Source organism: Rhinichthys klamathensis, unplaced genomic scaffold (genome assembly GCF_029890125.1).
Source record: "Rhinichthys klamathensis goyatoka isolate OS25496 unplaced genomic scaffold, OSU_Roscu_1.1 h1tg000450l_1, whole genome shotgun sequence".
NCBI lineage: Eukaryota > Metazoa > Chordata > Actinopteri > Cypriniformes > Leuciscidae > Rhinichthys > Rhinichthys klamathensis.
Genome location: NW_026606943.1, coordinates 64086 through 92081, shown reverse-complemented (window position 1 = coordinate 92081; position 27996 = coordinate 64086). Strand labels below are relative to the sequence as shown.

General features: G+C 42.7%; 1 protein-coding gene across 1 annotated transcript in view; it reads right to left on the bottom strand.

Annotated features, from left to right (window-relative positions):
- Positions 1–20692, bottom strand: part of LOC130071650 (tenascin) — a 47886-nt gene extending 27194 nt beyond the window's left edge. Inside the window, exons 1-5 of the mRNA XM_056236511.1 lie at positions 20616–20692; positions 19129–19200; positions 14741–15238; positions 12142–13326; positions 8167–8282 (exon numbers count right to left, since the gene is read on the bottom strand). Of these exons, the coding sequence (XP_056092486.1) occupies positions 8167–8282; positions 12142–13326; positions 14741–15095 (1656 nt within the window). The 5' untranslated portion in view covers positions 15096–15238; positions 19129–19200; positions 20616–20692. The remainder of the gene's footprint in view (positions 1–8166; positions 8283–12141; positions 13327–14740; positions 15239–19128; positions 19201–20615) is intronic.
- Positions 20693–27996: the final 7304 nt, after the last annotated feature.

The following is a 27996-nucleotide window of genomic DNA, read 5'->3' as shown; positions in this document are numbered from 1 at the left end:
TAGCCTGTGGTTATTATAGCCTATATAGCCTGTGGTTATTATAGCCTGTGTTGGTTATTATAGACTGTGTTGGTTATTATACCCTGTGCTGGTTATTATAGCCTGTGGTTATTATAGCCTGTGGTTATTATAGCCTGTGGTTATTATAGCCTGTGTTGGTTATTATAGCCTGTGTTGGTTATTATACCCTGTGTTGGTTATTATAGCCAATGTTGGTTATTATAGCCAATGTTGGTTATTATAGCCTGTGGTTATTATAGCCTGTGGTTATTATAGCCTGTGTTGGTTATTATAGCCTGTGTTGGTTATTATACCCTGTGTTGGTTATTATAGCCTGTGTTGGTTATTATAGCCTGTGTCGGTTATTGTAGCCTGTGTTGGTTATTGTAGCCTGTGTTGGTTATTATAGCCTGTGTTGGTTATTATAGCCTGTGTTGGTTATTATAGCCTGTGTTGGTTATTGTAGCCTGTGTTGGTTATTATAGCCTGTGTTGGTCATTATAGCCTGTGTTGGTTATTATAGCCTGTGTTGGTTATTATAGCCTGTGGTTATTATAGCCTGTGGTTATTATAGCCTGTGGTTATTACAGCCTGTGTTGGTTATTGTAGACTGTGTTGGTTATTATAGCCTGTGTTGGTGATTATAGCCTGTGGTTATTATAGCCTGTGGTTATTATAGCCTGTGTTGGTTATTATAGCCTGTGTTGGTTATTATACCCTGTGTTGGTTATTATAGCCTGTGGTTATTATAGCCTGTGTTGGTTATTATAGCCTGTGTTGGTTATTATAGCCTGTGTTGCTTATTATACCCTGTGTTGGTTATTATAGCCTGTGTTGGTTATTATAGCCTGTGTTGGTTATTATAGCCTGTGTTGGTTATTATAGCCTTTGTTGGTTATTATAGCATGTGTTGGTTATTATAGCCTGTGTTGGTTATTGTAGCCAGTGTTGGTTATTATAGCCTGTGTTGGTTATTATAGCATGTGTTGGTTATTATAGCCTGTGGTTATTGTAGCCTGTGTTGGTTATTGTAGCCTGTGTTGGTTATTATAGCCTGTGGTTATTATAGCCTGTGTTGGTTATTATAGCCTGTGTTGGTTATTATACCCTGTGTTGGTTATTATAGCCTGTGTTGGTTATTATAGCCTGTGTTGGTTATTATAGCCTGTGTTGGTTATTATACCCTGTGTTGGTTATTATAGCCTGTGTTGGTTATTATAGCCTGTGTTGGTTATTATAGCCTGTGTTGGTTATTATAGCATGTGTTGGTTTTTATAGCCTGTGTTGGTTATTGTAGCCAGTGTTGGTTATTGTAGCCAGTGTTGATTATTATAGCCTGTGTTGGTTATTATAGCCTGTGTTGGTTATTGTAGCCTGTGTTGGTTATTATAGCCTGTGTTGGTTATTATAGCCAGTGTTGGTTATTATAGCCTGTGTTGGTTATTATAACCTGTGTTGGTTATTGTTGCCAGTGTTGGTTATTGACTGTCGATGTTGTCCAGCAGCTGTTCTGTGATGTCATCTCTGTTTTTGACCATGTTTACGGTTCCCTAGCAACATGCATCCCACATCTGTCTCTCTTTCTCTGTAACTTCTGATGGCTTTTTTCTTCCCCTGCATGAACTCTCTCTCTCTGCTCACTGTCATTTCCTCCTCTTTATTCCTCTGACACATCAGTCTAATTCTCTCCATCGTTCTTACACCCCCCCATTCATGTTTTTTGTGGTAGAAATGTGTCTTGTCTGCACTTTTCATTGTCTTTTCAGTGTAACTGTTACAGATAGCATTTTTAAACATCTGTTCTTTACAGTGTTTCCTTTGCTCTCTGTTTCTCTAGTATGTAATGTTATGACGACCAGTAAGCGAAGGCCAATAAACATCAGTTTTATTGTTGTAGGTGTGGTCGCTGATCTGAGTTTGGTAGAGGAATCTGAGGATGTGAACGTTTCTCACAGTTCTGCTATGAGAATTAAACAAAGTGACTGCACTTTTTGAAAATCACATTGAGAGTTTCACACGGACAGATAAATGTATAGAGGAGAACAAAAGTCTGAGAGCATTAAATGAACGTATTTCCACATTTTATAATTTAATACAAACTACATTATACTGTATGGGATCTGATTGAAATATTAAATGGAAAATGTACATGAATCTGATAATAGTATTCGCCTCAGTATACTGTAATTGTCACACTTTTGCTTTAATGACACTTTCCCATGATCAGTGTGGCTAAATTGGCTGTTTGATTTGTGACCATTAAATAGTACAGGATCTCTAACCCCCCCAAAAAATTCGGTATTTATACCAACCAACTTACTAACCAACCGACTATCCAACCGACCAACCAACCAACTAGCTGACCGACAAATCAACTAACTATCCGACCGACCAACTGACCGACCAACGACCAACCAACTAACTGACCGACCAATCAACTAACTATCCGACTGACCAACTGACCGACCAACCGACCAACCAACTAACTGACCGACCAATCAATTAACCATCCGACCAACCAACCAACTGACAGATCAACTATCCTACCGACCAACCAACTAACTGACCGACCAATCAACTAACTATCCGACGACCAACTGACCGACCAATCGACCAACCAACAAACTGACCGACCAATCAACTAACTATCCGACCGACCAACTGACCGACCAACCAACTAACTGACCGACCAATCAACTAACTATCCGACCGACCAACTGACCGACCAACCGACCAACCAACTAACTGACCGACAAATCAACTAACTATCCGACCGACCAACTGACCGACCCACCAATCAACCAACTAACTAACCGACCAATCAACTAACTGTCCGACCGACCAACCAACTGACAGATCAACTATCCTCCCGACCAACCAACTTGCTGACCGACCAATCAACTAACTATCCGACCGACCAACTGACCGACCAATCGACCAACCAACTAACTGACCGACCAATCAACTAACTATCCGACCGACCAACTGACCGACCAACCAACTAACTGACCGACCAATCAACTAACTATCCGACCGACCAACTGACCGACCAACGACCAACCAACTAACTGACCGACCAATCAACTAACTATCCGACCAACCAACTGACCGACCAATCGACCAACCAACTAACTGACCAACCAATCAACTAACCAACTGAGAGACCGACCAACCGACCAACCAACCAACTAACTGACCGACAAATCAACTAACTATCCGACCGACCAACCAACTGACAGATCAACTATCCTACCGACCAACCAAGTAACTGACCGACCAATCAACTAACTATCCGACCGACCAACTGACCGACCAATCGACCAACCAACTAACTGACCGACCAATCAACTAACCAACTGAGAGACCGACCAACCGACCGACCAACCAACTAACTGACCGACCAATCAACTAACTATCCGACCGACCAACCAACTGACAGATCAACTATCCTACCGACCAACCAACTAACTGACCGACCAATCAACTAACTATCCGACCGACCAACTGACCGACCAATCGACCAACCAACTAACTGACCAACCAATCAACTAACCAACTGAGAGACCGACCAACCGACCGACCAACCAACTAACTGACCGACCAATCAACTAACTATCCGACCGACCAACCAACTGACAGATCAACTATCCTACCGACCAACCAACTAACTGACCGACCAATCAACTAACTATCCGACCGACCAACTGACCGACCAATCGACCAACCAACTAACTGACCGACCAATCAACTAACCAACTGAGAGACCGACCAACCGACCGACCAACCAACTAACTGACCGACCAACTGACCGACCAACGACCAACCAACTAACTGACCGACCAATCAACTAACTATCCGACCGACCAACTGACCGACCAACGACCAACCAACTAACTGACCGACCAATCAACTAACTATCCGACCGACCAACTGACCGACCAATCGACCAACCAACTAACTGACCAACCAATAAACTAACCAACTGAGAGACCGACCAACCGACCAACCAACCAACTAACTGACCGACCAATCAACTAACTATCCGACCGACCAACCAACTGACAGATCAACTATCCTACCGACCAACCAACTAACTGACCGACCAATCAACTAACTATCCGACCGACCAACTGACCGACCAATCGACCAACCAACTAACTGACCGACCAATCAACTAACCAACTGAGAGACCGACCAACCGACCGACCAACCAACTAACTGACCGACCAACTGACCGACCAACGACCAACCAACTAACTGACCGACCAATCAACTAACTATCCGACCGACCAACTGACCGACCAACGACCAACCAACTAACTGACCGACCAATCAACTAACTATCCGACCGACCAACTGACCGACCAATCGACCAACCAACTAACTGACCAACCAATAAACTAACCAACTGAGAGACCGACCAACCGACCAACCAACCAACTAACTGACCGACCAATCAACTAACTATCCGACCGACCAACCAACTGACAGATCAACTATCCTACCGACCAACCAACTAACTGACCGACCAATCAACTAACTATCCGACCGACCAACTGACCGACCAATCGACCAACCAACTAACTGACCGACCAATCAACTAACCAACTGAGAGACCGACCAACCAACTGACAGATCAACTATCCTACCGACCAATCAACTAACTTTCCGACCGACCAACTGATCGACCAACTAACCAACCGACCAACCAACTAGGGATGTCCCGATCCGTTCACGCGATCGGAAATCGGGCCCGATCACGTGGTTTCAGACTCGATCGGAATCGGACGTTACCTCCCGATCAGGAGTTAGGGGTTAATTAGGGGTAAATTAGGGGTGTAACGGTACATGTATTCGTAATTATTGAACCGTTTAGGTACGAGGCTTCCGGTTCGGACGCATACAAACCGAACGATTCCTAGGACCATTTTTCCTGCAGACAAAATCCGCGCTGGCGCGATCACCACAACGTTGCGCAACATCAAATGGCGAACGTAATGAAAGCGGAACGAAACTGCGCTTCTCATTATATTGTGCTTAACGGACCCTTTATCGGACCAGCAGCATCTGTGAAGCGCGAGATCAAGCGACACAGCGCTAAGAGATCCAGTGGAGAAAACATTTGAATTCGCCACTGAAGTAATAACATCGCTGCGAGATCTAGTGAGAAGCGTTCACATTTCTCCGTTATTAACCGTAGATCTCTATTAGATCATAAAGTGCTGACGTGGACACCAGGAGAAATATTGTGCCGTGAATGAACATGGATTTAATGTTGCACTTCAAAACTCAAATATTATATAAATATATATTTAAATGTTATTTTTAATGTGATGACCAACACATTATTTGTTCATACTTCAAAGATTACCCCCATTTATAAACCTGAAAGTTTCAAGATGTAGGAAAACTCAAACTTATTTAAAAATAGTTTTTCTTTTAATAAATAGAAATTTCTCTGGCATTTCTTTCTTTTTGCTGTATCGTATCAAACCGAACCGCAAATTTTGTGAACTGTTACACCCCTATGTATATATTCTCTTTTTTTTTTTATACACTTTTAAAACATTTTTTTTTGTTTACATGCTTTTTTGTTTACATTTTGTTTTTGTATTTTAAGTTGAGGAGCTATTTGTTTTTATATTAGACCTTTTCTATATTTACTGTTGCACTAAAGTCCAAAAGTGAAGATTTTATGTTATTTATTTCTTGATTGTTCAAGCTACCTCACAGAAGTGCTCTGTTTGTTAACATAGTTGTTGAATGCTAAAATAAGGTGAATTAAATAAAAAATAAGGAACATCCTGGATCAGCTAAATGAATAAATGTAAATGTAAAATGTAAATCTGTTTTTTCTCTCTTCTTTATTCTTTTTTTATGTATTATATAAGTATCGGATCGGGACTCGGTATCGGTAGATACTCAAAATCAAATGACTCCGACTCGGACTCGAGGGCAAAAAAACCTGATCGGGACATCCCTACAACCAACCAGAATCAAGCATTCAAAAGTGCTGTGGTATTAATTTTGCATTACTTTCTGTCAGAAACTAGGGATGAACAACTATTTAAAATTCTGCCTGATACTAATAAGCCAATGTTTATTTTCATGTTATGGTGAATAACATATGAATGTTCATTAATTAATTCTACAGTATTTGCCAAAATAAATAAATAAATTATTTTATGCAAAGTTAGGCCTTACAACAATATAGAGTATGAAAAACTGATATTCATTTACCAGTGTTATTAAATTACAAATGTATTTCAAGATGAACTTAAATTGAGCATTAGATAAAAGCAAAGTACATCTAAATGTGAAAACAGGGGAAATGAGCAGAGGCAATTAAATATCCATTATTAGCTGATATATATCCAATATCAAGTGATGCCAACATATAAAAAAACATTTCTAATAGCGGCCCATAAGCAACACGATGCTGACCCTAACCCGAACCCGAATCATCTCAAACTCCTCGTCAGCAGTGAGTCTGTTTGATTACTAGGGTTGAAGTCTTTAGAGCTGCGGATTAGACTGAAGCGCTTCAAATACTATTGCATGCAAAAATAAGAGTTCCAGCATGTTTTCTGCATATTTGTGCATTAACATCACAGTTTTCTCCTGAAGCTCCACTCATCGATAGCGCTTACATCACCCCAGCACAATTACTGACAGAAACAGGCCATCAAACTCAGCTGAAGCATCACTTCAAGACCATTATAACCAGCGCTCCTGAAACTGCATATATCCGTCAATCGTCTGTGTGTTTCGTTAACACCCGTAAACACAAGGTCAGGCTCACATGCAGTGGAAGCTTGAAGCCACAACAAATGAATCTAAACAAAGGATTTTGCCAGCAAAAAGTGACAATGCCCGTAATAAATCAGATCAACATAGTTTGCGTAGCATCACATTTGCTGTGCATTGACTAGGTTGCAAAACACTGAAAAGAAGTTCCAATAACGTTGAGGCGACTGACTGAGCGCTGGTGTTGGCACGTGCTGTGTGTGTTCTGCGGCTCCCTGTAAAGTGTGTGACCGTGTGTGTGCGGCTTCAGCGTGCTGAGATGGGCACTAAACATTCAGACGGCTGTAAATCAAAGCAGGCTTTCGGTCCAAAGCACATAGCTTGTTTTTCCATCGCCATTGAGCTCATTTTATGTCTATGTAAAATTTTATTTGTTTTTCCTTTGGAAAAGATACTTAGCCAGATTTAAGTTCGGGCTCCTGTGGGAGCAGGAAAACACTCTCTATACCGGACATTATCAGAAGAGGAGAGAACAGCGGCTGGTTCTCATTTACGGTTTTGCAGTAAAAACTGAGATATTAATTAAATCAAAAAGGTCTGTCCTGGACTATTATGCATAAATTGTCAATTTAATTGAATTAAAATAATAATGTAATTTAAAAAAATATATCATTTTTCACAATCCATTATTTTAAGGCAGTTATATATTTCTGTGTTAAATGCATACACTACAAAAAATGATGTTCTTCCTCAGTGTTTCTGTCTTGTTTTCCAGCACAAATATCTAAACATTCTTAAATTAAGATACATTTAATGGAGAAGCAACATGACTGAATATATTAAAATATTAAAATCAATCAAAATGAAGTGAGTTTGTGCTTAAAACAAAAACTAATATCTGTCAGTGGAGTCAGAAAAATAATCTAGTTTTCCCTTTGAATGAAGTTTATTTTTCTGACTGTTTATTTTAAGAATGTTTTGATATTTGTGCTGGAAAACAAGACAGAAACACTGAGGAAAAACATCATTTTTGAATCTCATCCTTAAAATGACTATTGTATGTGTGATTATGATTGTATATTGATTGTATATGTAGAAAGTCAAGTTCATCCTTCATCTTTAAATCTATTGATATTTGCTATTATTGTTGAGGAAGGCAGCAGGATCAATGCTGAGATCACATGACCAGCCCTCAGTGAGTTCCCGTGTGTCACGTGACATGCAGCTGTGTGTGTGTGTGTGTGTGTGTGTGTGTGTGTGTGTGTCTACGTGCCGTGCTGGTGAAGCTGATGAGGAAGGTGTGTGTGTGTGTGTGTGTGTGTCTGTGTGTGTGTGTGTGTGTGCACGTACCGTGCTGGTGAAGCTGATGAGGAAGGTGTGTGTGTGTGTGTGTGTGTCTGTGTGTGTGTGTGCACGTACCGTGCTGGTGAAGCTGATGATGAAGGTGTCGTACTGCACGGCTGCTGGAGTCCAGGACAGTGTGACGGAGGACTCAGAGATGTTTCTGGTGCTGAGACGAGACACGGCCGACAGCGCTGGAGAAAACACACACACATACACACTTACTCTTACATTCAAAGCAGCAACTGCAGTGCTGTGTGTCCCGTTACTGCTGTATTCATTCCCCAACAGCTCTAATACAGACACACCGCATGTGCAGGCTATTTCATATGGAATATAAAGGCGCTATTTAAAGTGTCTGTAAAGCTGATCTATCTACGGCTTTAAACTCTTAAAGGCTGTGAAAGACTAAAACATTTATTCCGGAAATAAGACGAGGAGTTTGAAATATTCAATGTGGCGGAAAACCTGTCATGACAGAAAGTAATGTTATATGGTGCGATTGACTTGTATAATCAGAATAATAAAGAATTTTCAAAAGTTCATAGAGCATAAACAAGGTGGCGCCAGAGAGTTCCAGCTAGAGGCTTCGTGTTCGCTGTGGTTGATGTCCAGACGGTCCTCTATCTGTGTGCTTTACATACAGTGCATCCGAAAGTATTAACAGCGTTTTCCCCCCCCACATTTTGTTATGTTACAGGACTACTGGACTATTGTAATGCTCTCCTGGCTGGTCTTCCAGCATCAGTCAAACCTCTGCAACTGATCCAGATGCTGCAGCTAGAATGGTCTTTATCGAGCCGAAGAGACACACGTCACTGCTCTCCTCGCCTTATTCCAAAATGCATTAAATTAATTATTTTCCTCAAAACTCTACAAGCAATACCCCATAATGACAATGTGAAAGAAGTTTGTTAGAAATCTTTGCAAATTTATTAAAAATAAAAACCGAAAAAAATCACATGTACATAAGTATTCACAGCCTTTGCTCAATACTTTGTTGAAGCACCTTTGACACCAATTACAGCCTCAAGTCTCTTTGAGTGTGATGCTGCAAGCTTGGCACACCTATTTTTGGGCAGTTTCTCCTATTCTTGTTTGCAGGATCTCTCAAGCTCCATCAGGTTGGATGTGGAGCGTCGGAGCACAGCCATTTTCAGATCTCTCCAGAGATGTTCAATCGGGTTTGAGTCTGGGCTCTGGCTGGGTCACTCAAAGACATTCACAGAGCTGTCCCGTAGCCACTCCTGTGTTATCTTGGCTGTGTGCTGAGGGTCGTTGTCCTGTTGGAAGATGAACCGTCGCCACAGTCTGAGATCCTGACGAGTCTCCCAGTTCCTCATCTTTCCCTCGACCCTGACGAGTCTCCCAGTTCCTCATCTTTCCCTCGACGCTGACGAGTCTCCCAGTTCCTCATCTTTCCCTCGACCCTGACGAGTCTCCCGGTTCCTCATCTTTCCCTCGACCCTGACGAGTCTCCCAGTTCCTCATCTTTCCCTCGACGCTGACGAGTCTCCCAGTTCCTCATCTTTCCCTCGACCCTGACGAGTCTCCCGGTTCCTCATCCATCCCTCGATCCTGACGAGTCTCCCAGTTCCTCATCTTTCCCTCGACGCTGACGAGTCTCCCAGTTCCTCATCTTTCCCTCGACCCTGACGAGTCTCCCAGTTCCTCATCTTTCCCTCGATCCTGACGAGTCTCCCAGTTCCTCATCTTTCCCTCGACGCTGACGAGTCTCCCAGTTCCTCATCTTTCCCTCGACCCTGACGAGTCTCCCGGTTCCTCATCTTTCCCTCGATCCTGACGAGTCTCCCAGTTCCTCATCTTTCCCTCGATCCTGACGAGTCTCCCAGTTCCTCATATTTCCCTCGACGCTGACGAGTCTCCCAGTTCCTCATCTTTCCCTCGACCCTGACGAGTCTCCCAGTTCCTCATCTTTCCCTCGATCCTGACAAGTCTCCCAATTCCTCATCTTTCCCTTGATCCTGACTAGTCTCCCGGTTCCTCATCTTTCCCTCGACGCTGACGAGTCTCCCAGTTCCTCATCTTTCCCTCGACGCTGACGAGTCTCCCAATTCCTCATCTTTCCCTCGATCCTGACTAGTCTCCCGGTTCCTCATCTTTCCCTCAATCCTGACGAGTCTCCCAGTTCATCTTTCCCTCGATCCTGACGAGTCTCCCAATTCCTCATCTTTCCCTCGATCCTGACTAGTCTCCCGGTTCCTCATCTTTCCCTCGATCCTGACGAGTCTCCCAGTTCCTCATCTTTCCCTCGATCCTGACTAGTCTCCCAGTTCCTCATCTTTCCCTCGACCCTGACGAGTCTCCCGGTTCCTCATCTTTCCCTCGACCCTGACGAGTCTCCCAGTTCCTCATCTTTCCCTCGATCCTGACGAGTCTCGCAGTTCCTCATCTTTCCCTCGATCCTGACGAGTCTCCCAGTTCCTCATCTTTCCCTCGATCCTGACAGTTCCTCATCTTTCCCTCGATCCTGACGAGTCTCCCAGTTCCTCATCTTTCCCTCGATCCTGACGAGTCTCCCAGTTCCTCATCTTTCCCTCGATCCTGACAAGTCTCCCAGTTCCTCATCTTTCCCTCGATCCTGACGAGTCTCCCGGTTCCTCATCTTTCCCTCGACCCTGACGAGTCTCCCAGTTCCTCATCTTTCCCTCGATCCTGACGAGTCTCGCAGTTCCTCATCTTTCCCTCGATCCTGACGAGTCTCCCAGTTCCTCATCTTTCCCTCGATCCTGACGAGTCTCCCAGTTCCTCATCTTTCCCTCGATCCTGACGAGTCTCCCAGTTCCTCATCTTTCCCTCGATCCTGACGAGTCTCCCAGTTCCTCATCTTTCCCTCGACGCTGACGAGTCTCCCAGTTCCTCATCTTTCCCTCGATCCTGACTAGTCTCCCGGTTCCTCATCTTTCCCTCGATCCTGACTAGTCTCCCAGTTCCTCATCTTTCCCTCGATCCTGACAAGTCTCCCAATTCCTCATCTTTCCCTCGATCCTGACTAGTCTCCCGGTTCCTCATCTTTCCCTCGATCCTGACGAGTCTCCCAGTTCCTCATCTTTCCCTCAATCCTGACTAGTCTCCCAGTTCCTCATCTTTCCCTCGATCCTGACGAGTCTCCCAATTCCTCATCTTTCCCTCGATCCTGACTAGTCTCCCAGTTCCTCATCTTTCCCTCAATCCTGACGAGTCTCCCAGTTCCTCATCTTTCCTTTGATCCTGACGAGTCTCCCAATTCCTCATCTTTCCCTCGATCCTGACTAGTCTCCCAGTTCCTCATCTTTCCCTCAATCCTGACTAGTCTCCCAGTTCCTCATCTTTCCCTCGATCCTGACGAGTCTCCCAATTCCTCATCTTTCCCTCGATCCTGACGAGTCTCCCAATTCCTCATCTTTCCCTCGATCCTGACGAGTCTCCCAGTTCCTCATCTTTCCCTCGACCCTGACGAGTCTCCCAGTTCCTCATCTTTCCCTCGATCCTGACGAGTCTCCCAGTTCCTCATCTTTTCCTCGATCCTGACGAGTCTCCCAGTTCCTCATCTTTCCCTCGATCCTGACTAGTCTCCCAGTTCCTCATCTTTCCCTCGATCCTGACTAGTCTCCCAGTTCCTCATGGTGAGTATCATGGCAAAGGCTGTGAATACTTATGTACATGTGATTTTTGTTTTTTATTTTTAACAAATTTGCAAAGATTTCAAACAAACTTCTTTCACGTTGTCAGTATGGGGAAAATAATTAATTTAATCCATTTTGGAATAAGGCTGTAACATAACAAATTGTGGAAAAAGTGAAGTGCTGTGAATACTTTCAGGATGCACTCTATGTACCTTTATACTTACTAGTTGTTTTTAAAATGTGCACCATTCAAAAAGTAATGTTCCAGTAATTTTTGTAAAATGATCAAATGAAAAATCCCACACAGATTTTTTTTTTTTTTTTTGAAAATGTTATTTCTGAGCAGGCCTCTGTCTGGCCAGACACACTGAGAGATTTTGCTATAATTTCAGTACTAATACAGTAATATTCACAGTGCATCACTTACCGGTGTCACAGTTCTCCCCTGTCAACCCAGACTGGCATTCGCTGCAGTCGGCCCCCGTGAAGCCCCGTCGACACACACACCGGCCCCTCACACACCGGCCCCGGTCACTGCAGCTGTTCGGGCAGGTTTTGCTGGAGCAGTCCTGACCGGAGAAGCCCACGTCACACACACACTTCCCATCCACACACCTCCCTTTGCTATTGCAGTTACTGGGACATGCCTGGGACGAGCAGTCGGGCCCTGTGAACCCGCTCTCACACACACACTGTCCGTTCACACACCGGCCCCGATCACTGCAGTCTCCAGGACACGATCTAGACGAGCAGTCCGGACCCGTGAACCCGCTCTCACACACACACTGTCCGTTCACACACCGGCCCCGATCACTGCAGTCTCCAGGACACGATCTAGACGAGCAGTCCGGACCTGTGAACCCGCTCTCACACACACACCTGCCGTTCACACACCTGCCCCGGTCACTGCAGTCTCCAGGACACGTGCTGGACGAGCAGTCCGGACCCGTGAAGCCGCTCTCACACACACACCTGCCGTTCACACACCTGCCCCGGTCACTGCAGTCTCCAGGACACGTGCTGGACGAGCAATCCGGACCCTTGAAGCCGCTCTCACACACACACCTGCCGTTCACACACCTGCCTTTGCTATTGCAGTTACTGGGACAGGCCTGGGACGAGCAGTCCGGACCCGTGAAGCCGCTCTCACACACACACTGTCCGTTCACACACTGGCCCCGGTCACTGCAGTCTCCAGGACACGATCTGGACGAGCAGTCCTGACCTGTGAACCCGCTCTCACACACACACTTTCCATCGACACACTGTCCTCGTTTGCTGCAGTCATCAGGACATGTTTTCACAGAGCAGTCCTGACCCGCGAATCCAGAGTCACACACACACTTCCCATTCACACACCGGCCGCGGTTGTTGCAGTTCTCCGGACATGTTTTCCCAGAGCAGTCCGGCCCAGAGAAGCCCGGGTCACACACACACTGTCCGTTCACACACCGGCCCCTGTTACTGCAGTCTCCAGGACAGTCCGGGACACTGCAGTCAGGCCCGCTGAATCCTGGGAAACACACACACTTCCCGTCCACACACCGGCCCTGGTCACTGCAGTCATCGGGACACTCGTCAGTCTCGGGACGACCGGTGGTGCAGACCAAACCTGTGGAGCAACAACAGAACCAATGCTGAATAATTAATGAATCTGGAATCCTATTCTGAAAAGTAAACAAAAAACCCCCCCAGGAAAGTCAGTTTATCTGGGAGGATATCATTTGATTAGAACTGAATATCTCCTTTAGGGATCCTTTAGGATTGGATTCCTTGACGGTCTTCGCAAACATGATCATATTACACCAATCCCAGCATTACTTCACTGGCTGCCGGTTCACTTTAAGGTTCTCCTAATTCTCCTATTTGTTTACAAGTGCTTAAATAACCTGGCTCCCCCCTACCTCTCTGAGCTTTTAGTGCAATACAATCCTTCCAGAGGTCTTAGATCAGGGACACAGAACCTTTTATCTATCCCACAGTTCAGACTAAAACAAAAGAGGTCATGATGCCTTTGCTATTGCGGGCTCTAAATTATGGAATATTTTGCCATTTCAGGTTAGATCTGCACCTGACTTGTCAATTTTCAAGTCACAGCTGAAAAACTACTTTTACTCACTTGCTTTTAATAATCAGTAATTTGGGCAATGTTTTTAGGTTTGTATTTTAGGAATTTTGTCTGTTTTAATTTCTACGTGTCTCTTCTCCATGTCTGACGTGTTCTTGTTTTATTATGTTTTGTAAAGCATGTTGGTCAGCTTCGGCTGTATAAATTGTGCTATATAAATAAACTTTGACTACAGTTACAGCTCTGATGGAAAGGTCTGGGATGGGTCTGAGATAGGTCTGAGATAGGTCTGAGATTGGTCTGGGATCGGTCTGAGATCGGTCTTAGATCGGTCTGGGATCGGTCTGAAATAGGTCTGAGATAGGTCTGGGATAGGTCTGGGATCGGTCTGAGATGGTTCTGGGATGGGCCTGGGATGGGTCTGGAAACGGTCTGGGATGGGTCTGGGATAGGTCTGGGAACGGTCTGGGAACGGTCTGGGATGGGTCTGGAATGGGTCTGGAATGGGTCTGAGATCGGTCTTGGATGGGTCTGGGATCAGTCTGACATAGGTCTAGGATGGGTCTGGGAACGGTCTGGGATGGGTCTGGGAACAGTCTGAGATAGGTCTGGGATCGGTCTGGGATCGGTCTGGGAAAGGTCTGGGAACGGTCTGGGATGGGTCTGGAATCGGCCTGGGATCGGTTTGTGGACGGTCTGGGAAAGTTCTGGGAACGGTCTGGGATGGGTCTGGGATGGGTTTGGGATGGGTCTGGTATGGGTCTGGAATCGGTCTGGGGACAGTCTGGGATGGGTCTGGGATGGGTCTGAGATAGGTCTGGGATGGGTCTAGGATGGGTCTGGGAAAGGTCTGGGAACGGTCTGGGAATGGTCTAGGATGGGTCTGGTATGGGTCTGGTATGGGTCTGGAATCGGTCTGGGATGGGTCTGGGATTGGTCTCCTTCAGGAAGGCTTCACCTTTGCTCTGCTGGGAGGAACAGCATCCATCCGGACCTCCACATTTCTCCCTTAGATCTGACACCTCCTTCTCCAGTCTTTCCATTCGCTCCCGCAACGCTGCAAAGTCCAGCTCGCACTGACAGCCAGAGCCGGTGTCCGAGCTCGAGCCGGACACCAGCCGGATCCGATGGGTCAGGACCAGAGGAGACCCAGGCTCCAGGAGCATCTCTTTCTCTCCAGACCCGTCCTGAACACATGTGTCCGAGATAATGACCTTCACCGGCTGGGATCTGAGATCCTGAGCTCCCGATGAGAGGACTGGAGGAGACAGGAGCAGGAATGCCAACACAAACACCATGTTTAAGAGGAACATCTCCAAAATCAATGGATGATGTGTTGTTCGTAAACGACAAGGTCTTTTATTATACTCAGATCAGCACTCAAAACATTTAGATTCAGTTTTTGCAGATGAACCGCTGATGTCTAACTCTTCTTCTCTTCAAGCATCTGTCCGACCTGTTTCAAACAAACAGAATATCAGGTTAGACATTCACCATATATGTGTGTACAGTTAAAGCCATCTAAACACAGCATTTGCAACCCATTTTACTTTCCAGTTTCAGGATGGTTTGAGGTGACTGTTTATGAGAGGGACTGTTGAAAGTCATTTCAGAACCGATTTCATTTTGATGAAATTTTCATTTTCATCTTTTCGATGCATGACACATAATGAGAGCAGGAACATGTATTAAAGGGGTCATATAATGGTACATGCACTTTTACAAGTTGATTGTACTGAAATGTGTGTTGGCAGTGCCTGTACACAACCATCATATAATGATAAAAATCCATCCAGTGTTTTTGTTTTAATCTCCTTATATGTTTTCCCCTGCCTCAAATTGAGCCGTTCGTTTTTGTGACGTCAATAAAACGGACGCCCCTCCCGCGATTGTTGATTGACAGCTTGTGATTCAACACAGACCCGCCCTCGCTCGTCCTGTCAATCATAGTGTGCGCGGACCGGCGCGGTCATTGTTGATATGCTGGAGCACTGTCTATGAGCAGAATGGCGTCTAAGCAATTGTGGTGTTCTGTTCTTGGGTGCAATAACGAACACAGCAGTCATTTTAATGTTCCTAAATCCGAACCGCTGAAGACGCAGTGGCTGAGTTTGTTTTCGAAGGGAATATTCCCCACGAGCAACGTCAATGCTCTCATATTTGCCGAATCATTTCTCAGTGGACTGCTTTATAAACGAGGATCAGTGTAAAGCTGGTTTTGCTGAGAAGCTGCACCTGAATAAAGGATCGGAACCTATTCGTCTTCCTGCTGAACCTTCAGAAGAACTAAAGTGAGTGTAACGTTTTATTAATCTTTATATTAATATTTATATAATCTTTGCAAATCGCCAGCTGCATGCTTCACGATGAATGCGTCGGTTTACACTCAGGGTACATTACAGCATGTTTTCTATGTACAACGTTCTCAATATAATTCATAATCCCACGTTTATAATGAACAACGCGTGGTTATTGTGTTATTGTGTTACAAACGGTGTACGCACAGAACAGAGGGGCGGAGTCAGCAAAGCTCATTATCATTTAAAGTCATATGCACTGAAACGGCGTGCTGAAAACAGAGCTGTTTTTGACCAGGTAAAATAAGTGTTTTCTTACAATACTAATGAGAATTTTTAATTAAAGTATATTACAAACTTTTAATTTAGACCCTAAAGAATCATATTAGCTTGTACAAAAATGGCATTATATGACCCCTTTAAGAGAGTAAACAGTGTCTACATTAATTCCATGATGACTTTAAATAACACTGTCTGTGACCAGAGAAGTTCCAGTGTCTGCCAGATCAAACCAAGGAAAGTAAATATCACGATCCTTTCCTGCTAAAATTAATTTAAACAGGTGAAAATGGCAGTGAGCCGCAGTTCTGATATCAGTGACTTTACCTGTGAAAATAAAGAGGGAAACAAGATTTTGATGTCACGTTAAACTATAAAACTGTTGCGTTTGGACATGATTTCACACCATACACTGCAAAACATGATGTTCTTCCTCAGTGTTTCTGTCTTGTTTTCCAGTACAAATATCTAAACATTCTTCATTCTTAAATCAAGATACATTTACTGGAGAAGCAAAATGACTGAAGATATTATGCCTTGCTTTCTGAAAAAATCATGAAAATGAAGTGAGTTTGTGCTTAAAACAAGTAGAGTCAGAATAATCATCTTGTTTTCCCTTTGAATGATTATTTTTTCTGACTCCACTGACAGATACTTGTTCTTGTTTAAAGCACAAACTCACTTCATTTTCATGATTTTTTTGATGATATTCAATCATTTTGCTTCTCCAGTAAATGTATCTTGATTTAAGAATGTTTAGATATTTGTGCTGGAAAACAAGACAGAAACACTGATGAAGAACAACATGTTTTTGCAGGACGTTTAATTGCCCTAAACACTCAAGTCTTTTTTTTCCTCCAAAGGAAGTCAAGATCAAACATCTGAGATAAAGTTGATACTCGAAATGTACTTGATAAGGTGAAATGTAAAATCTCGGTCTGGCCAGATAATTCATGTCATTGGTTGAGTCTTTCCGTACAACAGCGTTCCAGTGCTTAACCATCATATCCGGCATCTCAAACACGCTGATTTTGGGAAGTAAAAACAAAGCAGTAAGTAGCTTATATGCGTCTCTGAATCTTGAGCTGAGAAAGGAGAAAATACCACAGTGAAGTTACAGTTCCTCCTGTGTGGTTTAAGTCAGACTCATGTCACTCTTCATGGTCAGTTTAAACATCAATAAAACACACACACTTGCCTTATGGCATCTGCCTGTGCTTAGAGACGGTCGTCAGGCGCAGGTCAGATAAAGGGCAATCTGCAGGCCTTTTCTCAGTGATGATGATGATGATGATGATGGTGATGGTGAAAAACACAAGCGTGGAGCTGAAGGGGAAATATCACATTACGCCTCAGGACTGAACGAGAAGCATAAAGATATGAAGACTGCGACTGATAGATAAGGAGGAGCTGTGAGGTTTGACTTGAACTGGCAGAGGATTCATGTCTTCTGCTATTGTGATTATCACTGTTTCAAAACCATCTATAAAAGCAGCTCTTATCTCAATAGAATATTCATAAACATTAATCTGTGTGATTTCACAAACAGACAATTACATCATTTGTGTTGTTACTAAAAATGTTACAAATCATTTTTACTAATTGAAATACACGTTAATGTTTTTATCCCAAGCGACTTGCATTGCATTGAAGGTAAACAGTTGATCAGTTCATGCATTGACTCTCTCTACACTTTCACCATCCGTCGTTCTTCACACAGGAGGGTTTTACGGTTCAGCTTCTGTAAAACTGCTTTTAAACAGCATGTGTTGTGAAATACACATAAAACTGACTGGACTGTTGAATATTTCAGCGGTTGCGTCTTTGATGATTCTTCCTTCCCATCTCATCATTTCCCTTCATTAACAAACGTCATCTTCAATTTACCCTCAAATGAGCTCGATCTCTCTAATCTCCTAAAACAGTTTCTCTTCTGGACTGCTCTTTATCGTTCCAGAAGTCAGAAGCCCATACGAACAGTCTAGACAGACTGTAATAAGCTGCACATTCTGGTAATAAAAGTGTAATAGCCAGAGATCACATGATCACGATTCCCTGACGAGATGAAAACTGGGATTGAGATTCAATCCAAACCTCAGAAGAGCGTCTGCCAACTCTCTCATTTTTACCATATTACATTTATTGGTGATAACATACAGTACATATACTGCCATTTAAAAGTTTGGGTCGGTAAGATGTGTTAATGTTTCAGAAAGCTCACCAAGGCTGCATTTATTTGACAAAAAATGAAATACAGTAAAACAGTGTAATATTACTCCAGTGTAAATCAGCTGTTCTCTATGTGAATATACAGTAAAGTGTAATTTATTCCTGTGATCAAAGCTGAATGTTCAGCATCATTACTCCAGTCTTCAGTGTCACATGATCCTTCAGAAATCACTCTAATATGAGGATCTGATGCTCAAGAAACAGTTATGATTATTATCAGTGTTGAAAACAGTTTATATTTCCATGGAAACTGTAATACATTGTATTTTTCAGGATTCTTTGATGAATAGAAAGTTAAAAAGTACAACATTTATTTGAAATTTAATCTTTTGTAACATTATAAATATCTTTACCGTCACAAACTACACTGACGCCAAACTTTTGAACCAAATGTAAATTCAACACGTTTGAATAGGAGCTGCTGTGGACAGATGTGCAACTCTTAAAGATTACTGAAGTTTGTGATGTATTACCGCAGGCATCAGAGGGTTAATATCAAGTGCAAGTATTATTAGATGATGGACAGAGTAGAAGGTTTTACCTGCAGATCCGCTGATGCTTCTTCACACACTCCTGTCAGACGCTGTTCCTCACGGATCTGGGAAACTCCTGACTGACGGGGAAGAAGAGGAGAGAGAAAGAACAGAGAGAGAGAGAGAGAGGAGAGAGAGGGAGAGAGAGAGGGAGAGAGAGAGAGAGAGAGAGAGAGAGGAGAGAGAGAGAGAGAGAGAGAGAGAGAGAGAGAGAGAGAGAGAGAGAGAGAGAGAGAGAGAGAGAGGAGAGAGAGAGAGGGAGAAAGAGGAGAGAGAAAGCAGTAAAATTTCCTCATACTTTAAGAATGTTTCCTCTCTCTCTCTCTCTCTCTCTCTCTCTCTCTCTCTCTCTCTCTCTCTCTCTCTCTCTTCTCCTCCTCCTCTCTCTCTCTCTCTCTCTCTCTCTCTCTCTCTCTCTCTCTCTCTCTCTCTCTTCTCCTCCTCCTCCTCTCTCTCTCTCCTCAGCTTCACTGATGTAATTCTATGTGCTTTACTGGTCCCTGCTGGGCGGATCATTTCGATGGAAAACATCTGATTTTTTAGATATTTTGAATGACCAGTCGAATGTTTTATGCCTTTGAACTCATGTCTGGATATTCCTCCATCGCTTGGCCTTTTAAAATCCTATTTGTGTGTTAATTTACCGTCGTCTCACATGAACACACGGTCCTGATTATTCCTGATCTCAGTTTGCTTCAGGACAGAAACATCTTTCAATATTTACTTGTTCCTTTTAAACTGCAGCTGTGTGAACAAAATGGCAAATAAATACATAATAATCTGCCATGAAAAAATCAATCTCACGCCACACCACGACAGAATCACAACGCTGCAGAATATGTGTATAACACTCATTTAAATTATTTAAATACATCATTAACAATAATGCATTTAAAAGTGCAGCACATCCATTGCAAAAAAATAAATAAAAGTTTTCTTAATTAGTCTTGTTTTCCAGCACAAATATCTAAACATTCTTAAATCAAGATACATTTACTAGAGAAGCAAAATGACTGAAGATATTAAGATATTAAAATTAATCAAAATGAAGTGAGTTTGTGCTTAAAACAAGAACTAATATCTGTCAGTGGAGTCAGAAAAATCATCTATTTTTCTCTTTGAATTAAGTTTATTTTTGTGACTCCGCCGCTGACAGATATTAGTTCTGGTTTTAAACACAAACTCACTTCATTTTCATGTTTTTTTTTTCAGTAAACAAGACTTAATATCTTCAGTCATTTTGCTTCTCCAGTAAACGTATCCTGATTTAAGAATGTTTAGATATTTGTGCTGGAAAACTAAATACTGAGGAAGAGCATCAGTTTTTGCAGTTTGAGTATTTTTCGATCATGTTCTATAAAGTGCTAAAATCAAATCCTCACATTCACACATTTGTCAGAGCCTTTTATCAAAAGTGACTTGCAGCATATTAAACTATATTCTTCCTCTCCCTGTAGATCTCTAACAACTTGTATCTGTAGTTTAGTTTGCTTACCTGTGTTTAGTTGCCATAGTTACCCATGTGTTGTTACTCATTAGTTCCACCTGTTCCTTGTTTTCTCCCTCGTTCAGTGTATGTCCATGTCAGGTTTGGTTTGGGGCACTTTCTTGTTTTTCAGAGTTGTTGTTTTTCTTCATTTACTAAATATACTGCTTTGCAAATAGACCCAGACTTCAGCTGTCCGTAAGAGTCACATCAGTTTATAAATCTTTCCATCCTCTTTCTTCTCTTCACTCAGTTTCTCTCCTTCATCTTTCCCACACGCAGACTCTTTTCTCAATGGCAGCTTCTTCATCTGAGTCTGACGTCAGTCACTGATGCTCATTTACACCTACAGAACGAGTGAAAGGTCAGGGTTTCAATGGCGGTCAGTGTTCCGAAGTTTCAACACTTTCCTGAATCCCGGTGTAATGTGTGACTCAGCAATAATCCATCCGTCGACAGGAAACATTGATCCGTCCGTCTGAGCGGTTACAACTGTTTATCTTTCACACAATAAAGTTTTCTGTTAGAGCGGTGTCGTGTTAGCGCCCCTAAGTTAACAACTAATGATCTTTACAACGGAAGTGAATCAATCAAAACTAACTTTATCTGGACAATAACTTTATTCTAGAGCTGCTGTAAAGCCTAAACACTGTTACTGTAATCTCCTGTTATCACTGTATAAATGCAGGAGACTCGACATACAATGTACGATCCGTTTACATAACTCTGAAAAATAAAGCTTCCAAAAGGGGGTTTTCCATGTTATTCTCAGTGAACATTATAATAATCTTAAAAACCTTCTCCACTATAATGAACCTGGAAAGGTTCTGTGGATGTTAGAGGTTCTCAATGGAACCATCAGCCAAGTCAAGTCATCTTCATTTATATAGCGCTTTTAACAATGTAGATTGTTCCAAAGCTGCTTTACAGTGATAACAGGAGATTACAGTAACAGAGTGTTTAGGCTTTACAGCAGCTCTAGAATAAAGTTATTGTCCAGTTAAAGTTAGTTTTGATTGATTCACTTCCGTCGCAACAATCATCAGTTATCAACTTAGGGGCCGCTAACACGACACCGCTCTACAGAACACTCTTAAAGGAGTCATAATGTAGTATTAACTTTGATACCCACGCTCTATTATAGTCATTTCATGCCCTTCTAAAAAAGAAAAATTGGAAAAAAATCAACACAGAGCTCGTTTGACCCTTATTTCTGAATGCATTATTGTCTCGCGAGATCTGATTCGAGGTTTTGGCTGTCGTGGACGGTCATTTTAATAATGCAAATGAGGGGCGCGTTGATTGGTGGCAGGAAGGAGGGGGCTTGACACCGCAGGTAACTTCAGCATTCCAAAAAGAGATCATGGCGCAAGTTGTTAATGAACCCGACCTGGCCGCGACCTACGGGATTAAACCATATATGTTTGAGCCAGACTCTGAACCAGAGCTGGAAACGGAAGAGGAACAACAGTCAATTGAAGGACGTCTACATCAACATGTCTCTGAATGGTAAAGACAATTTTTTTGACTGAGACATACATTAACATCAGTAACGAGCTAAAACATTTTTTTGCTATTTTCTCCCACATGAGTTTAGCTTTAATTTAATGTAGATTACATTAACGGAGATGTAGTCTACTTTATTTTCAGCTTACAGTGGTTATAGAGATTAACGTTTGCTATAATGTGTTGTTTTTGTCTTTTTTGACGTTGTGTTTTTTTTAGATATTTAATAATTTTCATCTGCAGACATGTAACGTTATGTTTTTCTTTATGTTTATTAATTCTTGACTGTTTTTTAAATTTATCTATCCTTATCACATACATTAACCGCATTAGTAGTTAGCTGCTGTTTGTTACACAAAATATAGTAATAAAAACACAGTCTTACCGTTTCAAATTCAGGCAAGTCCCTGATTGTTGGAATGGCACCTTTTTCCAAACGTAGCTTCGATGCCAACTTCACCTGATATTGCCCCAAATTTGTAAAAGATTCTTTTGTGAAATGTTTAGCGCAGTCACCTAACGTTGAGCAAGTTGAGATGGTTGTTGGAACAGCGTCATTAAAAATAAATTTCTTCCACTTGTCACTTGTAGTTTGGTCAGTTTTGGGTAAAGAAAAAAACATTAGAATGTGGATTATGACAGTCAACCACAGAGCAACTCACGTGTGCACTACGTTTCTGCATCTTTCTTGACTGAATATGATGGGGAGAGGGGCAGGGCGGGCCTCCTCTGCGGTGTCCATATATGGTATATCCGGCCCCGTCTTGACGTCGAGTTGGGGGAGAAATTGAAATCTCGTATTTGAGTGCGCGTGCACGTTGGCTAGTTTAAGAACCCTGGGGTAAACAAACGCTTCACTTTTGAATATCGGCATCCCGGCAAATGTATAATCATTAGTCAATCATAACATACATTGATTCTCATGGAAAAGTGAAGATTGCACATTATGACTCCTTTAAGTTCTCTCTACGCAAACTTTAAAAACGTGAGCCTGTGAGAACGCTGATGGCGCGCACATGCGCATTAAGAGTTCATTCTATAGGGATGCGCGTTTGAATATGTGTGCGTAGGCATGTAGTCCTTCCCTAAAAAAACAACCCTCAACAAACTACTTGTCTGGCCTTAAGATTTATAATACAGAATTTTATCGCTTCGGCGTGGCCACGCGAACCGGCATTATCCCGACAGCGATTATCTGTACAGAGGAGAAGGGAAGGAGGCCTTCACAGGGAGAGACCAGTGACACTTCAGGACTGCGGTGCCGTCATGTCCAGACGCAGGTCCTTCATCAGATCTGGATACGGCCTGGATCCGGTGGACTGCGGTAAACCTCGGGATAAACAGAGAGACTAATATTAGCGTAGATGCCATTCTTCTTATGATGTAACGAGTACATCAGGATTTATGGGAAGTGTTCCCGGTTCCGGCTGACCTAATCTATGCAGCCTAACATTGAATTATAGAAGTCTATAGTGTATTATGTGTATGCTAGGTCAAAGAGATGTGTTTTTAGTCTAGCTTTGAACTGACAGAGTGTGTCTGTTTCCCGGACAATGGTAGGAAGACTGTTCCAGAGTTTTGGTGCTAAATAGGAAAAGGATCTCCCGCCTGCAGTCGATTTAGATATTCTAGGTATTATCAACTGGCCGGAGTTTCGAGATCGCAATAGACGTGAAGGACTATAATGCGTTGAGAGCTCGCTCAAGTACTGGGAGATAAACCATTTAGTGCTTTGTAGGTAATCAGCAATATTTTAAAATGTATACGATGTTTAATAGGTGTTGACAGTGTGTCAGAGATCAATCAAGCTTGATTCCATCCACCATACAACGATCACTCTCTCCGGATTACTAATCACACACACCTGTTCACCATCAACAGCCTCATCAACAAGCACTATAAAACACTCACCATAGCCCCAGTTCAGTGTCAAACCTCCAACAGGAACAGACCATTATCCATCGTCTCCTGAAATCCCTGATGCACCAAGTACCTGAGAAGTAACATTTACTCACCGGTGAATTACTAACCTGTGTATCCTTGTTCCACTGTTTCCAGAAAGCCTGCCTGAATCCATGTTTCCCGAGATCCGGTATCGACATGAGTTCCCTGTGTTCATGCTGAGTTTACTTGCTCGTGACTGCATCTGTAAGAGAAAAGACAAGTATCAATGAACTGTGATTGCTTGACCTCGATTAGCCTGAAGAGGACCTGCTCACCTGTAATCTGCCCCGCACGTTGTGCTTCTCACCGAATCTGCACCTGAACTTTGAAAACTCACCTTTGCACGTGTGTCACTTTAAATAAAACTGTGTTTGGATCCACTTACCTTTGTTTCCGTGCCTTTATCCTGACACAGTGTTAACGCAGCAGTGTTGACAGACCCGGGCTAATATGGTCATACTTCCTGGTTCTGGTAAGAACTCGAGCGGCTGCGTTTTGGACCAGCTGGAGTTTGTTTATTAAGCGTGCAGGGCAACCACCCAATAGAGCATTACAGTAATCTAGCCTTGATGTCATGAACGCATTAACTAACTGTTCCGCATTTGTCAATGAGAGCATATGACGTAATTTAGATATATTTTTAAGATGGAAGAATGCGGTTTTACAGATACTAGTCATGTGACTTTCAAATGAAAGCTTGGTATCAAAGAGCACCCCCCCCCCCCCCCACACACACACACACACACACAGGTTCCTAACCGATGACGAAGACTTGACAGAGCAGCCATCGAGTGTTAGACAGTATTCTAGGTTATTACGTGAGAAAGTTTTTTGTCCAATAATTAGAATCTGTTTTTTCAGAAGTAAGTAGTAGGAAATTACTAGTCATCCAGTTTTTTATATCAGCTATGCATTCCGTTAATTTTGTGAATTGGTAAGTTTCGTCAGGGCGTCAAGGAATATAGAGCTGAGTATCATCAGCATAACAGTGAAAACTAATGCCATGCTTCCTAATGATATCTCCTAATGGTAGCATGTACAGAGTGTGTGTGTGTGTGTGTGTGTAGCATGTACAGAGTGAACAGCAGCGGTCCTAGTACTGAGCCTTGTGGTACGCCATACTGAACTTGTGATCGATAAGACATCTCTTCATTTACTGCTACAAACTGATAACGGTCAGATAAGTGTGATTTAAACCATGCTAATGCAATCCCACTAATGCCAACATAATTTTCGAGTCTATTTAAAAGAATGTTGTGGTCGATAGTGTCAAATGCAGCACTAAGATCGAGTAACACTATAGAGAGATACAACCGCGATCGGATGATAAGAGCAGATCATGTGTGACTCTGATGAGAGCGGTCTCAGTGCTATGGTACGGTCTAAATCCGGACTGGGAATCCTCGCAGATATCATTTCTTTCTAAAAAGGAACATACTTGTGAGGATACTGCTTTTTCTAGTATCTTTGACAGAAAAGGCAGATTCGAGATCGGCCTGTAATTGACCAATTCTGTACGATCAAGTTGCGTTTTTTAAACAAGTGGTTTAATCATAGCCAGCTTAAAGGTTTTTGGTACGTATCCTAATGACAAAGATGAATTAATGACATTGAGAAGAGGATCTATGATCGGTATAGGGTCTAACATACATGTTGTCCATTTAGACGATTTAACAAGTTTACAAAATTCTTCCTCTCCTATAGTAATGAATGAATCTAATTTTTCCTCAGGGAGACTACAATGCACTGCCTGATGCGATACTGTAGTGGACGGTTGCATGGTTATAATTTTCTCCCTGATATTATCGATCTTATAAGTGAAGAAGTTCATAAAGTCATTACTGCTGTGCTGCTTGGACACTTCTGGGCTTGAAGCTTTATTTTTTGTTAGTTTAGCCACTGTTTCAAATAAATACCTCGGGTTTTGTTTATTTTCTTATAATAGGGTTGAAAAATAAGCAGATCTAGCAGCTTTTAAGGCCTCTCTGTAAGCAATCGAGCTCTCCTTCCAAGAAATGCGAAATACCTCTAGTTTAGTTTCTTCCAGTTGCGCTCCATTTTTCTGGCTGCTCTCTTAAGGGCCTGAGTGTGTGTGTGTGTGTGTGTGTGTGTGTGTGTGTGTGTGTGTGTGTGTGTGTGTGTGTGTGAGTGTGTGTGTGTGTGGCCTGGTAAACCCTACGTTATGGGGATATATCGGCAATATCCGAAATCCTTGTTCGTGTGGGGACATTTTTTGGTCCCCATGAGGAAATCAGCTTATAAATCATACTAAGTGATGTTGTTTGAAAATGTAAAAATGCAGAATGTTTCCTGTGATGGGTAGGTTTAGGGATAGGGTTAGTGTAAGGGAATAGAATATACAGTCTGTACAGTATAAAAATCATTATGTCTATGGAAAGTCCCCATAAAACATGAAAACACAACGTGTGTGTGAGTGTGTGTGTGTGTGAGTGTGCTCATTGTACCATGGCGTTGGACTATTTTCTTTAATCTTCTTTAAGCGCAACGGAGCAACTGTGTCTAAAGTGCTGGAAAAGAGAGAGTTAAAAGTTTCTGTCGCAATATCGAGTTCTTCTAAGCTATCCGGGATGCTGAGATGATGAAACTGATCAGGAAAAAAATTTGATTTCCATTACACGAGAGTAGATGTTAAAACTTCATGCTGATTTGTACTCGGCTTTCGCCAAGATAAGCAAAACTAAGACGTAGCTTTACAGTAAACTATGCTTCTCCAGCCATTCACGCTTCTTTCCATATGGTGGTGTGACTCCCCTTCTGTCCGGCGTTAACGGCTGCAGTGTACTTGGCGCGTCAGCGCACGCGACGGCTGCAACTACAGGACCAGCATGACAACCGTCTGGATTGAGCCGAGTAGGGGACATCTCTAGGGTCTTCAAGTGGGCACCTTCCGTCCTCAGTGTTTCGTCGACTAGCCCACGACACCTCAAGAGGGCTCGACAGTGACTCTGGCGTCCCAAAATCACCCCCCTCCGTCCCCCACTCAACTCAGCCCAGCCTACTGACCTCTACATCCCTCCTGCTGCTGAGACCTAACCACAATCTCACAATCTCTCCGCAACCCGACCATACGCGCCAACCCGTTTGACTAAGGCTGTCGAGCCCCACTGGTGCGTTAATAAGAAGATTATTAATAAAGCAATCTTTAGTGGCAGAAGTGATAGGTCTAACATATTTATAACACGGAGTCGGCTTTGCAGCCTTGGCTAAATGAAGTTTACACAAGACTAGATAATGATCTGAGATGTCATCGCTCTGCTGCAGAATTTCAACGGTATCAACATTGATTCCATGTGATAATAATATTAGATCTAGAGTATGATTACGACAATGAGTAGGTCCCGACACGTCTAACTCCAATAGAGTTAAGAATATCTTTAAATGCCAATCCCAATGCATCTTTTTCATTATCTACGTGTGTATTAAAATCACCAACAATTAGGACTTTATCTGCAGCCAGTACTAACTCTGACAGAAAGTCAGCAGATTCTTTGATAAAGTCTGTATGGTGTCCTGGTGGCCGGTATACAGTAGCCAGCATAAATCTCAGACGGGATTCATCATTTACACTAGATAGTGTTACATTAAGCACCAACACTTCAAAAGAATTCTATTTGAAACTAGACTTCTCAGTAATACTGAAAATATTACTATAAATTACAGCAACACCTCCCCCTTTGCTTTTCAGACGAGGCTCATGTTTATAACTGTAATCTTGTGGAGTGGACTCATTTAAAGTAATGTAATTGTCTGGTTTTAGCCAGGTTTCTGTCAAACACAGCACATCTAGGTTATAGTCTGAAATCATATCATTAACAGTAAGTGCTTTTGAAATAATGGATAATATATTCAGCGCTCATAAAGAACCTTTATTTCTAATGATGTTAAATGTTTTCCCAACTGGAAGTCTATATTTGTCACG